Source organism: Monodon monoceros, unplaced genomic scaffold (assembly GCF_005190385.1).
Source record: "Monodon monoceros isolate NGI ecotype Baffin Bay Population unplaced genomic scaffold, NGI_Narwhal_1 Super_Scaffold_11, whole genome shotgun sequence".
In the NCBI taxonomy this organism is placed as follows: Eukaryota; Metazoa; Chordata; class Mammalia; order Artiodactyla; family Monodontidae; genus Monodon; species Monodon monoceros.
In genome coordinates, this window is record NW_021703767.1 from 52684067 (window position 1) to 52698764 (window position 14698).

The window sequence follows — 14698 nt, forward strand, 5'->3', positions numbered from 1 at the left end:
AAAGTAATTCCACACAGACTTATTATGACTGTCAGTTGGATCCCAAATAAAGTACATCCTGAAGAACTCAAATGTCCTTGTAATAAACCCAACTATTTTCTTTACCATGAAGCCAAAGAGATGAACCACTTTCCAAGAGAAAGAACCACTTAAACACATATCCAGCAAATATTTGTCAAAATCATTTGATTTGTTCACTGAGTTTTCCTAAACACCCCATCACACCTTACCTGTAACAGTTTACCACAGTCTAATCATTTCATCTTTAACTACCTAAAACTTCGAAGAAATCATTGTTACAGGGCAAGAAGGGAAGGGAAGGAAAGGAAAACATCCCTTCAGAGGGTACTATCTTAAGAGAACTATTCCAATAGCAATGAGACCTGGCTTTTGCTTCCAACACTGCCATTAATTATCTCCATGATCTTGAACAAGAGAACACAAAAGGGACTCAGTTACTTTGTTTATTTAGAATTGGACAAGATAATTTCCCAAATGATGTCTGTGTTAAATTTGCATGATTCCGTGATTCCAACCATATTACATTTTCAAATCATACTCCAGAAGCAAGAAGATACTTTGATGCCAGTGAAAAGTTATGGAAAAATCTGGTTATGAGAGATCCCTGAATGAAACAAAATGACTCACCTAAGCCACTGTCAATGTGCACAATATCTGGCCTGCTCTTGTGGTCACAATGAGAACCAGCTCTCAGTCTAAACCAACGACTCCACAGGAGCCACACTGTTTTCTGTACCCATTACCTCCTTCTAATATACCATATAAATTCTTAAAAATAAAAAAGGTGGAAATTTTTCATTATGGCAGAGAAGAAAGGAATCATCAATAACTGACTGTACTCAAAAAGACTTTGCTAAAGGACAAATGACATTTGCACTACAAATCAAATAAAACGATATTAGAGGAAAAAGGTAGATTTAAAAAACCACCAAATTCATTCCTAAAATGAAATGACCCCTATGTGAAAGTCAGTGCACTCACAAACACTGGGATGGTATCTCCTACTAAAACATGAGTGAAGGAAGGCAGATCTCCACTGTCATTAGTGTCACACCCAGCACACTGCTTGCCACAGCACGAATGTCTACTATGTGCCTGGTGCATTTCTAGACCGCATGTGGGGAAAATGCCTGCACCAGGGGAGAGACAGACTTTCTCCCGCCCAGATTTGCCATTAATAAGGTGTGCTCTCTCGATCAAAGCCAGAGGGGCTGATCACACAGCCAAGCTCTGAGTTTCACTCAATTTCAACATTAAGCATGAGGTCTTATGGAAGACGTTCTCAAGGACATGAAACTGGTTTGGATTGTTAACAATGGGCTTATATGTCTATGTACTTACATGTGTTCATCATGCATGTATATGTACACTTATATGTACTTACACGCATTAATATGTATTTATATGTAATTATGTGATTACCATAGAACCAAATTGAATGTCTTGAAAAATACCTTAAAATAATGAACATGAAACTGATTTATTTTGTCATTAGCACAATATTCAAGTATTTAAATATACACATCTAATTTTATACATAAACATGTGTCATGAAAACAGTTAATATGCTAATATCCTACTCCAATTTGAAACTCTGAGACTTACTCTCTAAATTCATCAAATTACATACTACCATATCCTCTTTCACTTTATGAACACTAAATTTCAGAACAAGCATAACGTACCAATTTAAAGAACTGAATTAAGAAGCACTGTTTTGGTCTATTAGCATTTCCCTCCCCTCATCCCTATGCGTGTTACTGATTTACTTAGGAATGAACCACAGAGGACTTTTCATCTTTACATATATCACATAATATTACTGCCAAAAAGTCTTACCTTCCGGGTTTAGTGCTGTATTTCTGTAGCCGTGCTTTTACTTCATCGTACGTGAGAAATGCCATGTAACCCGGATGTGTTACAGCTAAGAAATTCCAATTCCGTAAAATAGAGCCCCAAGGCTAAAAATATAAATAAATTAAAAGATTACCTAGAGAATATCAACTATCAATTACACAGCAACCCATCATTTAATACACATACTAAAATTCTCCTGGATATTTTTAAAGTGAATATGAGCTTACGGGGTTTAGGCCAAATTCTAGTACCTAACAGCAAACATGCAATTATATATTTTCTTTTTGGAGAAATATGATTATGCAGAAAACAGATTTCTTAGGAATAAAATACAGAAAGCAAAAAGGAAAACCACATAATCTCTTCTCTACAAATTCTATTCCCAATACAGCAGTTGTGATTAGTTTGAAACATAAACCACATCAACTCTTCTGTTCAAAACTCTCTAACTTTGAGTAAAAGCCAAAGTCCTTATAAATGGCCTAGAAAGACCTTTGCAGGGTTGAGCCCCAGTTCCCTTTTTGTCCCCATCTGCTGTGACTCTCCCACTTTCTGCCTTTCCTCTAGACACGCGGGCCTTGTTGCTGCTGGCCTGAACATAATTATATTCTCTCACCTCAGCGCCTTCGAACTTGCTGATCCCTATACCTGAATTCTTTCTCCAAATATCCATGTGACTGCTTCCTCTCCAAATGTCATTTCCTCAATGTGGCCTTCTCAGACCACCCTATTTAAAACCACTAACTCTCATCTCATGCCTCATGTCCCTGTGTGTCTGTTTTGTTCACTACTCTGCATTTAGACATCTCACTTTGTAGAACAAAAAACTCCATCATGGAATGTAAGTGATTTGGCAAAGTCTACACATTGGCCATAAGCTACATGAGAACAAGGAACACACCTGTCTTGCTTCCCAAAGGGAGACCAGGCACTAATGCACAGTGTCAGAGCATAGTGATCAGGCTGGGGGAATAGCTGAAGAGGTCCTCTACTGAGTGACTTGTCTGCAAGGCCTCAACTCCCACGGTAACAGACTACTGTACTCACATTTGGTTTATCCGTGTACAATCACAAACTCAGAAAAGTTTATGGTTTAGAGGTGAGCTCTGTAAAAATCTTTTGCAGAAATAAACACAAACACACACGCACGCGCACATGAAGGGTTTGTATCGTTCTCTCTTTAATAGGATTAGTTGTCCCTCCAGTTACCATGGCAAGAGAAAAAAGGCAGCCAGTAATAGACAACTTTGCTTGAGGGTGTGAATGAATCATCTCTGCCATATCTTTAAGGCTGAAGCTACATTTATCCAAAGGAATTGGCAGCATACTCTATCTGATGTGCCAGATTATTAACTCAAATCTTCTACATAAAAGAAAAAAAAAAGGTATTTTGTGTTGCCAAGTGATAGTTGTTGAAATAGTCATCCTAGACATGATTATTGGTGGAGGGCTCCTGCTTTTGTCTGTTTTGAGACTTGTTCCTTGTGATTGTTAAGCAAGTTTCAAATTTACAAGGCGCAATTCTTTAAGGATTGTATCCCTTGAGAGGAGGATAACAAGGGAAAGAATGATTTAGTAATGAAGAGTTTAACCTTTTCCAAAATAACAAGAAAAATCTTTAAGGTATTTCCCCATCACACTAAAATACCTAACTGGGGAAAAATGAGCTCTGGAGACACTTATTATGAGAGGTTCTGTCTATGTACTTGAAAAAAACAAAAACAAAAAACATGTTTTTAATTTTCTTCTTAAGGGATGACTAAAAATTACATAAACAATACTTGGAAGAGTATTAGCATATGTTTAGAAAAACCGAAAAATTACTATTATAGTCACTGAGTTTTGTTTTGTTTTGTTCTGTTCTACTTCCTCATCTACAAAGGACAAGGATGAAAAAGATACAAAATATTTGGGTCACTTCCATTAAAATCCACACAAATTAATTAAAGAGTTGTTTTACAAAATGCTGAACTTTATAGAGAGCCAATGCACAGATCAAATACAAGCGAAAAAAAAAAATGAAACTGGAGTTTGGAGCCAAATGCTGCAGTATTTAGCAACCATTTCTTAGTAATAATCCAGAGGGCCAGATTCTAACTGCAACAATATTTATGTAATAGAAAGAGTCTGTGTACTATTTTTCTTGAGAATGCAACCCACAGTCAGAAACACCTGGTAGTTTTGTATTGTGTGTGTGTGTGTGTGTGTGTGTGTGTGTTTAAAGTATTTTGCCAACTAATGGCTTAAAGGAGGCAAAACAAAGTGATGGGAGAATGGTTGTTTTCACAGTTTGTTTTTAGGTTATAGGAAATCTTTTCTCACACGCCAACACCAAGTTATTTGGAGATTCTTAAATGACTACAGAAATTAATAAAGTGAATTAAGAAGACCAGTCCCTCCATTCTCCCAAAGGCCACTGTGTTCACCATTTACCGACTTACAACCTACATTGGAAGTAGGGCCTCAGCTGGTCTGCCCAGATACTCTCTTAATCCTCACTACAATAGATGAGTTTCTTATTCTTCTTTTTCTCCCTGTTCCACAATGCTATATATTCCACAGTCAATAGTACATTGCCCCAAACCACTCATTCCTTATCCTGCACCTACTCATCCCATTTACTGCCCCATTTCTCAACAACCCAGTCTTCTCTTACAGTGGGGAAATGGAAGGAGAAGGGAGCAGCAGCCCCAGGGAGAGGGAAGAGGAAAGCAAAAGCCCTGTCTTTCCATTCCAGGACTTGAGCACTTGCCGATCCCAGCATCTCTGAACTACGTGGAGGGGAGAGAGATAAGGTTTAATGTAGACAGAGGAAAGTGACCATGCAAGACCTTTCCAGTGACTCCCAGCACTTGTTCAAGTTCTGGCAAAATATGAGGATGAGGGAAGACAGGAAAAAGGGGAAACCAGAATCCACCAGCTTCTTGCTTCTTTCATTTCCTAGGCAAGTCTCAACTTCATCTCCTCACCTCCACCGACACCTTCCGCAAACCCTTATGCTAGTTTTCTATGTCAAACCTCAATCCTGACGGTGTACCTGCCCTCTTTCAGATGCCGCTCTGTTAAATACCCTATTCCCAATGATTTAATGCTAGAAGGAGTCACTACCAATTAACCACCAATATCACAGCTGTAGCAGAATATATGTTCATGCAGTTACAGTAGCCACAAAACTTACATCTTTCATATAGAATACACAACTATAACAAGAAAATATTATTCAACTGTTAAAGTTATGTAAAAATAAAAGATCAGTAAAAGTTAATACATGTACTTTCTGTGCACACAACCAATTTTATTGTATTTTAAAGCACATATATGATTACAGTCTAAGCATAATGAAATCAGGAGAGGTGAAGAATCTGAGAAACACACAGGGGCTAACAAAAGTTCTTTAGCTACTGCTGTAATTATGAGTTTTAAAAGACACTAGGCATTCTTTGGTCCGCTAGTAAGGTTTTGGTTTTGTTATCTAATACTTTTCATAGTAGCTCTACTTAAAAGATTCTTTTCCTCTCCCATCCCCATGAGCATAAATAAGACATATGTGCCTTAGCGTGCTGAGATTACTTGGGCTGTTTTAATGTGAAACAGCTTATAAGAAAATATGTACACATATTAAGCAGCTGTTTGGGTAAGTGCTTAACCAACATTAAGCTGCCCTCATACCTTTGATATATAACTCTGAGGCGTTCTAGTATTTAACAGCCTCACTAAAAAGTCATCTAGGCTCCCCACAGAAAATACACTCTTCCTAGAATAAACAGCTAGGCTTAATGTATGAAAATAACTTTTGTTCTCTTCCTTCTCAAGGGGAAGAAGCAAAGCATCTACTATCAGAATGTCTTGGTATCATGTTAAATAAATGAAGTATTTGTAAAATTATCAGAAACTTTTAAAGAAAGGAGAGGTTCCATTATAAAATAATCAGTATCAGATAACACAACCTTTTCCTAAAATGTATCCTAAAGTCATTGGAAAAACGTTAACTGACAACGTACATATACCAAGGGAATAATAATGAAACTACTGTAAACTGAAAATATCCAAAAGCATACCTCCTGCAGTCATTTGTCTAATTTCCTATTCTATACGTCTAGGGAGAATTATGATTATAAAGTTGTAATAAAGTAAAATGTATTCTATAAGTATTGTTGGCAAGAGTTAATTTGCCCTCTGATAATGGATTCTTTCATAAATTAAAAGTTAATCCCATGCAATCTTGTTTTCTTACATAATTCAGTTACCCGATCTTTGCGGGTGAGTACCAAGCAGGGTCATAAATCAGAGAAGCAAAATTCTTACAACATGAGAAACATGAAAACCAATATTATACTCTAACATTTGTTGAAAGCATGTTTCAAACAGAATAAATTTTACTGAAGACTAAAATAATAAAAAAAATGTCAGAATATAAGCAAGCCTGGTTTTTGATCAATTAACATCACTTGCTATATAATTGATATTATTAGAATCATAAAGATTTTAGGTGGGGTTCTCACTTTGTGACTACTTGAAATGAATCTCATAGATGATATGCAATTTAGTGGCAGAGGCAAATTCAAAGCATATTTCAAGTCTTCATGTTTAGGGTAATTCTATCAACACATACAAAAATACAAAATGATGGCACCCAGCTTTTATTATGTGACACCTGCTTCTGAATAGCTATGTGAAGACAATTATAAAAGAATGATTAAAAACCAAAAACAATAAACAGGACAAGAAGGTTAATCTCAAAGTCATTTATATTAGGGGAAAAAAAACCAGGAAAACAAATCTAAATTTCCCAAATGAGAGATTTGCTAAATTAATGACAGATTATTTTGATGGAATATTCTGTAGCAACTGAAAATTGAAAATTATATTGATGAAAATACTCACTGACACGGAAAAATGTTTGTGATATACAGATGAAAGAGCAAAGCAAGCTGTAAAAACAGTACACATCACAGTAATCTCCTATACAGAAAGAGACAAGTTTGCTATTTATTTCCAGGTTCACTATTTTCCCTTCTCACCTAATGAATGTGGGAGGCAAAGGGGAGAAGAAGTTGGGATACAACCTCAGCAAATGCCCACCTATAAAACCTGCATTCTGGGCTTCCCTGGTGGCACAGTGGTTGAGAGTCCGCCTGCTGATGCAGGGGACACAGGTTCGTGCCCCAGTCCGGGAAGATCCCACATGCCGCCGAGCGGCTGGGCCCGTGAGCCATGGCCGCTGAGCCTGCGCGTCTGGAGCCTGTGCTCCGCAACTGGAGAGGCCACAACAGTGAGCGGCCCGTGTACCGCAAAAAAAAAAAAAAAAAAAAACCTGCATTCTATCAGTTACTGGGCTAAAATGAACAACAAAGTAAAGTGAGAAACCAAATAGGGACTTTAAAGCTCCTTTACATCATTCTTCTCAAAGCTAATAAGCAACCTCCAGGCTTGGAACACCAGATCCTCCAAACTCAAACTCTAAACTTACAGCAATGACCAAAAAATCTTGCTTTAAAATTGTAGACTACCAAAAATGAGACCATTTCCCATATATTTGTATGTATGCATGTGTGTGTGAAAAAGAGACACATACACACACAGAAGGGAGGGAAGTGGAAGAGAGGGCAGGATTAAGCAAATACAAAGCTTACCTGAAATAGCCTGGTAAAAATATCAAATTCAAAAACTGAAATGTAATCATTACAAGTTAAATCAATTGTTGATTTTAGAGCCATTGCTTCCAGACCAGAGCTAATCTGATGGACCTCATGAAGGCACTGTCTGAATACTTTCCACGGTACAATAGTTCTGTGCAAGAGAAGAAAAAAAAAAAAAATTGAATCAACTGTCATTTAAGACATACCTTCCATTGAAACAGCACAATTCAATCATACCATTAATATAATTGCATTTGTACTAAAAGAGAAACAGTTGAGAATACTGTTCATAATTCAGAACATATGTAATGGGTTTTGCTAACCAGATTATTTTCCATTTGCTAAGAATGTGACAAAAATGTAAATCAATTTTTCTCTCCTTGCCTATCAAGATACTTCTAAAAGTACTTCAGAAGAAGGTATTAGATCAATGTCCTGTAGGTCTGACCTCTTCATTTGTGTATGCAAGGTTATGTAACTTTGAATCAAGTTAAATTCTTCCCCTCCATTTATTTTCTTAAAATAATAACAAGATGATGGATTCATATAACAGTAAGAATTCTTTGTTCACTGCATAAGAAAGTTCAGGTGGAAAGTCATTAAGACATTTCTGCCACCACCCCGATAATGTTCTACAGAGATGGAAAGCCATTTTATCTAACCTTTCATATTAATGCAAAGGGAAATTTTAATAACTTTTAACCAACCCCACTGGCTATCATATGGAAACTTCTTTATTCAACTTATTCATTAATTTAATCTTATTAAATACCCCATATCAGCATTTTACTACATAATGCACTTACAGGGTTCAAAAATTTAGAAGAGCATAGAATGGTACCCAGGGGAAAGTCTTCCAACCCATCCTCTACCTGACCAGTTTCCAACATTCACCCACCTCTTCCCCACCATGAAAACGAGTAACATCCATTATTCGTTCTTTACTTTTCCTCCTTTTGGAATGTTAAATGCCTACTCCTGAACAGGTGGAAGAAAGCAATCATTTCATATTTTAAGCTGCAGTTTTCATAGTAGGACAGCATAAAAACTATATACACCCTCTTCTAAGGTTGCAAGTATTTAAATCTTAGGTTTTTCTTTACTTGTATCTCTTGAGAAATAAAACTCAGGCTGAATGGACAAAATTGGCCCCATCTGATACTAATCCTCCCAGTGAAGCAGCACCATAAATGTAAAACTTTCAGATTCATTCGATAATTATCTGCTGCAGTGGCTGTCAAACTTGAGCATGCATCAGAATCACTGAAGGGCTTGTTAGCACAGAAATTTCTGATCCTCAACCCAAGATATCCTGATTCAGCATGACTGGGGTGGGGCCTTGGAACTTACAGTCCTAACAAGTTCCCAGGTGATGCTGATGTGGCTGGGCTGGGGGCAACTCACTGAGCGTCACCAGTCTATGTGATCTATTCATTGCTAAGGCAGGACACTGTGGAGAAATACAATTATGGATATACGAGATACTATCTCTGCCCTTGAAGAACACACTCTTTCAGGGTAGAAACGAGAACTGTAATGCTAAAGAATACAGAAAGGGTATCTAAGGAAGTGCTGGAGGAATTCCAGAGAAAGAGTGATCTGTGGCAAGATGAATAAATGAATGGTGAAACAGGCTTACAATGCTATGCTGTATATATAAGAAAGTTTGTGTTTGATATGCTATTAAAAGAAAAAGATTATGAGGCTGAATACATCAAAAGGCTTTTCTCTATGTATGAAAAAAACAGGAAACCACAGAGAACCGAAGAGAGACACCACATCAGAAGCCATTTAGAAGAAACACACATCAGGCTCTGATTAAGGTTAACAAGATGCTGCTGTTTTAAAGTAACAATGAAAACTCTTGATAACATTAGAAGGCTATTGATTTATGGCAAAGTGTAGATATGCAATTATGTCCAGCTTCATTATAGTTACCTTGGAAGTAGTGCCTAAGAAGCAGTTTGCTTTTCCAAATTAAAATTTCAAATATTCAATACACAAAAGAGACATGAACCATAAAACTCAAAGTAAAAAAAAAAAAAAACCAGTAAACAAAGAACTACTGATTTAAGAAGGGTGTTTTCTCTTTTGTATAGAAATGTTTAGAGAATTTTGTCTTGTGTATATATTAGAAAAAGTAAACAGGCTGGCTAAACAGACACCTTTCGATATCCATTACCATAAAAATTATCCTCATCCTAATATTTAAAGTGCATGCAGATCATAAGTCTTCTGAATAACCAGTGATTTCCCTGAGCAAATTATTAAAAAATGAACAAACTTCTAAAGTTGTAGTCTAATTTACCACTTTGGAACGACAGTTTACAAAGGGGCGAGCTACATTTGCACAGTCCTTGTGCAAATGAGACTTTCCCCCAGTTCCCTTGTGATAAACCTAACGTCCAAACAGAACCTTAATTAAGGGTAGTAACAGGGATTAAAAAGAAAGGGCATTTGGTTAACTTACTATATATAAAACTTTGTACAACAGATACCCTTCCCTTGATCAGCTGAGCCAAATACCCACCATGGGAAGAAGGTGGGAGCAACGGTGGGGCGGGCAGGTTCATGAGTGAAGAAGAGAAATAGAGTACAGTTATTTCTGGAAAAAAAAAAAAGTTCTACAACTGTTGCACTAAGGATCTAACTTTTTAAAGAGGATTTCAAGTTGCTACCACATACTTTCCTGAGGTTTGTGGGTGGAGGAGGAAAGGCAGAGGATGACTGTTCACACCTTGAACTAACTGTAGCCATACCACAGAGTGGTGGCTTCTATAAGCTCTTCCCCTAGATATGAACCTAGTGAGAGAAAACGTTAATGGCAAATTGTTTTACAAATATGTAGGGACTTCAGTGTGCTGGCAGAGATCTAGGAAAAGGAAAGAGGCAGAGAAAGAAAAGGAATAGAACATAAAAGGTCCAACTAAGCTTCAAGCTCCCACCAATCCAGAAGTATTTTGATTTGTCCTTTTGCCACTTACAACTATAAATCACTTTAATTACACGTTGAATTAACTTTAAAATCCAGTGAAAAGCTCAAGTAGCCATCAATCCACAAAGAATTGAATAAAAGACCAATGGGTAGCCTGGCACCTATAATAATAATGTGAGTTCAGGATCTTTAGACTTCCAATAGGAAAAAAAAAATGAGAGCTGCCATTTATTGATGACTTACATCTGCCAATCACCAAATTAAGTACTGAGTTTGTCATAATAACAGTGTGAGGCAGATAATATATTTATCCTCAAGAGAGAGATGGGGAAACTGAGGCTTAACGAGGTTAAGTGATTCACCCAAGAAAGACCGTATATGTGCCAGGCATTGTACTAGTTTCAGAACAAAAATCTAAATAAAGCCACAGTCTAATAAGTGGAAAGATTTGTAAATAACTTATGTTGTGTCATGTGCTCAGGTTATCACAGAAAAAGATTCATGTGCTATGGGAACCCAAGGGGATGGAGATCCTTGCAAACAGGGACTATCTTATTCATCTTTGCAACTAAAATTTGTGTAATTAAACTCTGTCTAGGGAAGGCAAGGGAGTGTTTCACAGAGGAGGAACCTAGAAATCTGAGTGTACTACCACTCTCCTACTAAACAGAAATGGTTTGATGACTTAAAAAAAAAAAGCGATAGTGTATTCACACAATGTCAGGAGAGATAACAAGTTGTTAAATTTTAAAACCCTGCAGTTTTAACACAAAAGAATAAGGAATTGAAGACAAAAATGTAAGGCAATTGATACTCAAAAAAAGGGCAAAACATTTCCATGAAACCACAAGTTCTCATAAAAGGCTATATAGGTTTTATTTTTAACTCATATGCAAAAAGAATCCATATAATAAAGGTGTGAATCTCAACAAAGGCTAGGATGTTTGGAAACAGGAACTTCTGTGTACTTCTGGTGTGAATGAAAATTTACACATTTCGAGAAGGCAATTTGGCAGCAAGTTTCAAAAACCTATACATTTTAACCCAGAAAGAGCCTACTTCTAGGGATTTCAACAAGGAAATTATGTCAAAAAAAACCCCCAAAACACAGCAATGCAAAGACTCATCCATGTCTCTTCAACAGTGTTGTTCATAATAGCAAAAAATTAAAACAAATATGTTGGATAGTAATATGACATATCTATAGATTAGAATATTTTACAGCAATTAACAATTGTATACGGAAAAAATATTTATTGTCATGGAAAAGTGTCCATGGCATTAAATGGAAACAGCATTTTTAAAATTGTATGTCCTTGGGAACTCCCTGGCTGTCCAGTGGTTAGGACTCCGTGCCTTCACTGCCAAGGGCCCCGGGGACCCTGGTTCAATCCCTGGTTGGGGAACTATATCTCACAAGCCGCGTAGTGTGGCTAAAAAAAAAAGAAAAATTGTATGTCCTTTATGATCCAATGCTGAAAACTATCTGGAATGTCTGGAGAGATCAACACAAATTTTAATTGATGATATCTAGATCTTGGTAGGATTACAAGCAATTGCTTTCAGAATATTTCTAATATGCTCTAGTGGCTTAAAGGAGTAAAAGACATACTAAAACTGTTTCAAGTATATTTTGCAATCACAGAAATAACCAATTAAAAACAAAAATTAGAATAGTATTTGCCTATGAAATGGTTTTCTACCTAGGAAATACAAAAAGATTTACAGATTAAACTATGAGAAGAAAAGAGAATTCAACATGGCTGCTAAAGATAAAATATGCAAGAATCAGTTGTATTTCTATATATAAGCAATACATAATTAGAAAATAAAACTTAAAAAATTTACAATAGCATCTGAAAATATCAAATAAATGGGAATAAAGCCAACAAAACACAAGCAAAAACACAACATAAACGCACAGACATACTTGATCAGAGATGTAGAAGACATAAAGGGATACAACGCTTTAATGGACTGGCAGGCTCAATATGGTAAAGGTGTCAATTCTCTCCAAATTGATTCTTAGATTTATTACAACCCCAATCAAATATTCCAGGAGACATTTTCATAGTAGGAATTGATAGGCTGATTCTGAACTTCATAGGGAAATGCCAAGAGCCAAGAATAATCAAGCCGAACTTCAATAAGAAAAACACTGACAAAGTTATACTCTTCACATCAGTTAAGACAGTGTGGTATTGGCACAAGGAGAGACAAATAGACAATAGAATAAAACAAATTTTGGAAACAAATGCAATCATATCTGGACACTGGTTATATAACAACTATATATAAACAGCAGTAGGGAATGGATGATGTTTTCAATAAATGCTGCTGGGTCAAATGAATATACATATGGAAGAAAATGAATCTTGACCCTGAACTAATACCATATGAAAATCAATTTTAGATGAACCTTAGACCTAAATATGAAAGATAAAGCAATAAAGTTTTTTGGAAGAAACAGAAGAGAATACCTGCATTACAGGCAAATAATTAAAACAGGACCCCAAATGTTCAAAGGATAAAGGAAAAAATAAATTAAAAACCTGTGTTCATGAAACAATGTTATTAACAAAGTGAAAAAGAAAGCCACATATTGGGAGAAACCGTTCACATAAATATAATCAACAAAAAATTCACATCTATAATATATAAAAACTTCTAAATATTAATAATTGCTACTCAAAATTTGGGCAAATAATTTTCACACTCACACAAAAACAAAATATTCAATAAACACACAAATATACACTCAACTTCATTTGTCATCATGGAAATGTAACTTAAGAACAAAATGAGATTCCACTCATCCCCACCAGAGTGGCTTATTAAAAAGTTTTAAAATGACAAATGATACATAAAATGTTGGGAAGGATATGGAAAACAGGAAACTTCAGGCACTCCTCATAGGTGATTAAATTGGCAAACCACTTTGGAAAACTCTTTGGTGGTTTACTAAAAGCTACTAAAGCTAAAACTATGCATAAACTAGGAGCCAGCAATACCACTCCTAGATATACGTACAACAGAAATGTATACATGTTTTCTTTTAATGTACAAAAAGTGTTCATAGCAGCACCACTGATAAAAATCCAAAGGAGGAAGAATCCAATGTCCATCACCAATGGAATGAATATGTAAATTGTGGTGTAGCCATACAATGGGGCACGGAGAATGAACAAACTATTGTTATATGCAAGAACATGGATGAATTTCATAAACATAATAGTGAAAAAAGCCAGATTTTTTTCAGAGTATAATTGTATGATTTTAATTATGTATGATTTCATGATACTAGAAGTTAGGATACTCAGATTAAACAAAATTAGTAAGCTATACACCCTAAAATTAGAAAGTTCTGCCACACATCGTCCTTTTAGCATTAAGAGCCCAGCCTGTCCTACAAATTAAAATGTCTGTAATAAAAGAAAATTCCCCAGAAATCTCTCTACATAGGTCAATTACATTAACAAGCAATGGGTGAAGTCTGCTAGATATGTAAGTTAAATTAAGGCAAAAAAATATACAATTTCCAATAACTAAAGCCTCACAGGAGAAACTATGTACATACTATTTTGCATAAGTAGATCCCCAAAAATTCCTTTTTATTAAGAGAAACTACTGATGACTGCAGATAAACAAGGCAAAAACAAAGCTACAAAGAAAAACAATTATTGTCATTTCCTACTGATAATCAACATTCAGAATAAGGAAAACAGGAAGATGAAGCATTAGCAGTCTATTAATGAAAAATAAATCCTAAATATTAATTTTATGAAGCTTTATTTACTTTGCTTTTAAGTCACAATTTCTCCACCAGCAGAACATGTTTCTAAAGAACTGTGAAAATCTGAGATTCCACCCTATTTGCAAGCTAACAAGTTAGCCTATCACAGTTGCATGGATGCTGGCAGAAGATAGAGTATTTGTGGGTCAGGGCATCAAAGCCAAAGGACTTCGTAACTCACAGGAAGCAGTGGTCAGAGTATCACCATTTTCTTGGAACTTACTTGTTCTAATACCCACAGGATGATGCAAAGAGAGTCAGGTGACACATACACACACAGTGACTTTTGTAACTGGAGAGGAACGTAGGGCTTAGGGAACCCAAATATTTTATAATGGTTAGTAAGTATGCTTGTCCCTGGATATGCAGAGAAATACTATCTTTACATTACAGGGTGGTAAACAAGCATAGTCTTTGCTTCAGAAGGAGGAAGTGCCTCTCTTCACCTACCAA

General features: G+C 36.1%; 1 protein-coding gene across 1 annotated transcript in view; it reads right to left on the reverse strand.

Moving 5' to 3' along the window:
• Positions 1–14698, reverse strand: part of CBLB (Cbl proto-oncogene B) — a 212009-nt gene that overhangs the window by 94132 nt on the left and 103179 nt on the right. The window contains exons 5-6 of the mRNA XM_029213594.1: positions 7512–7668; positions 1861–1982 (exon numbers count right to left, since the gene is read on the reverse strand). Of these exons, the coding sequence (XP_029069427.1) occupies positions 1861–1982; positions 7512–7668 (279 nt within the window). The remainder of the gene's footprint in view (positions 1–1860; positions 1983–7511; positions 7669–14698) is intronic.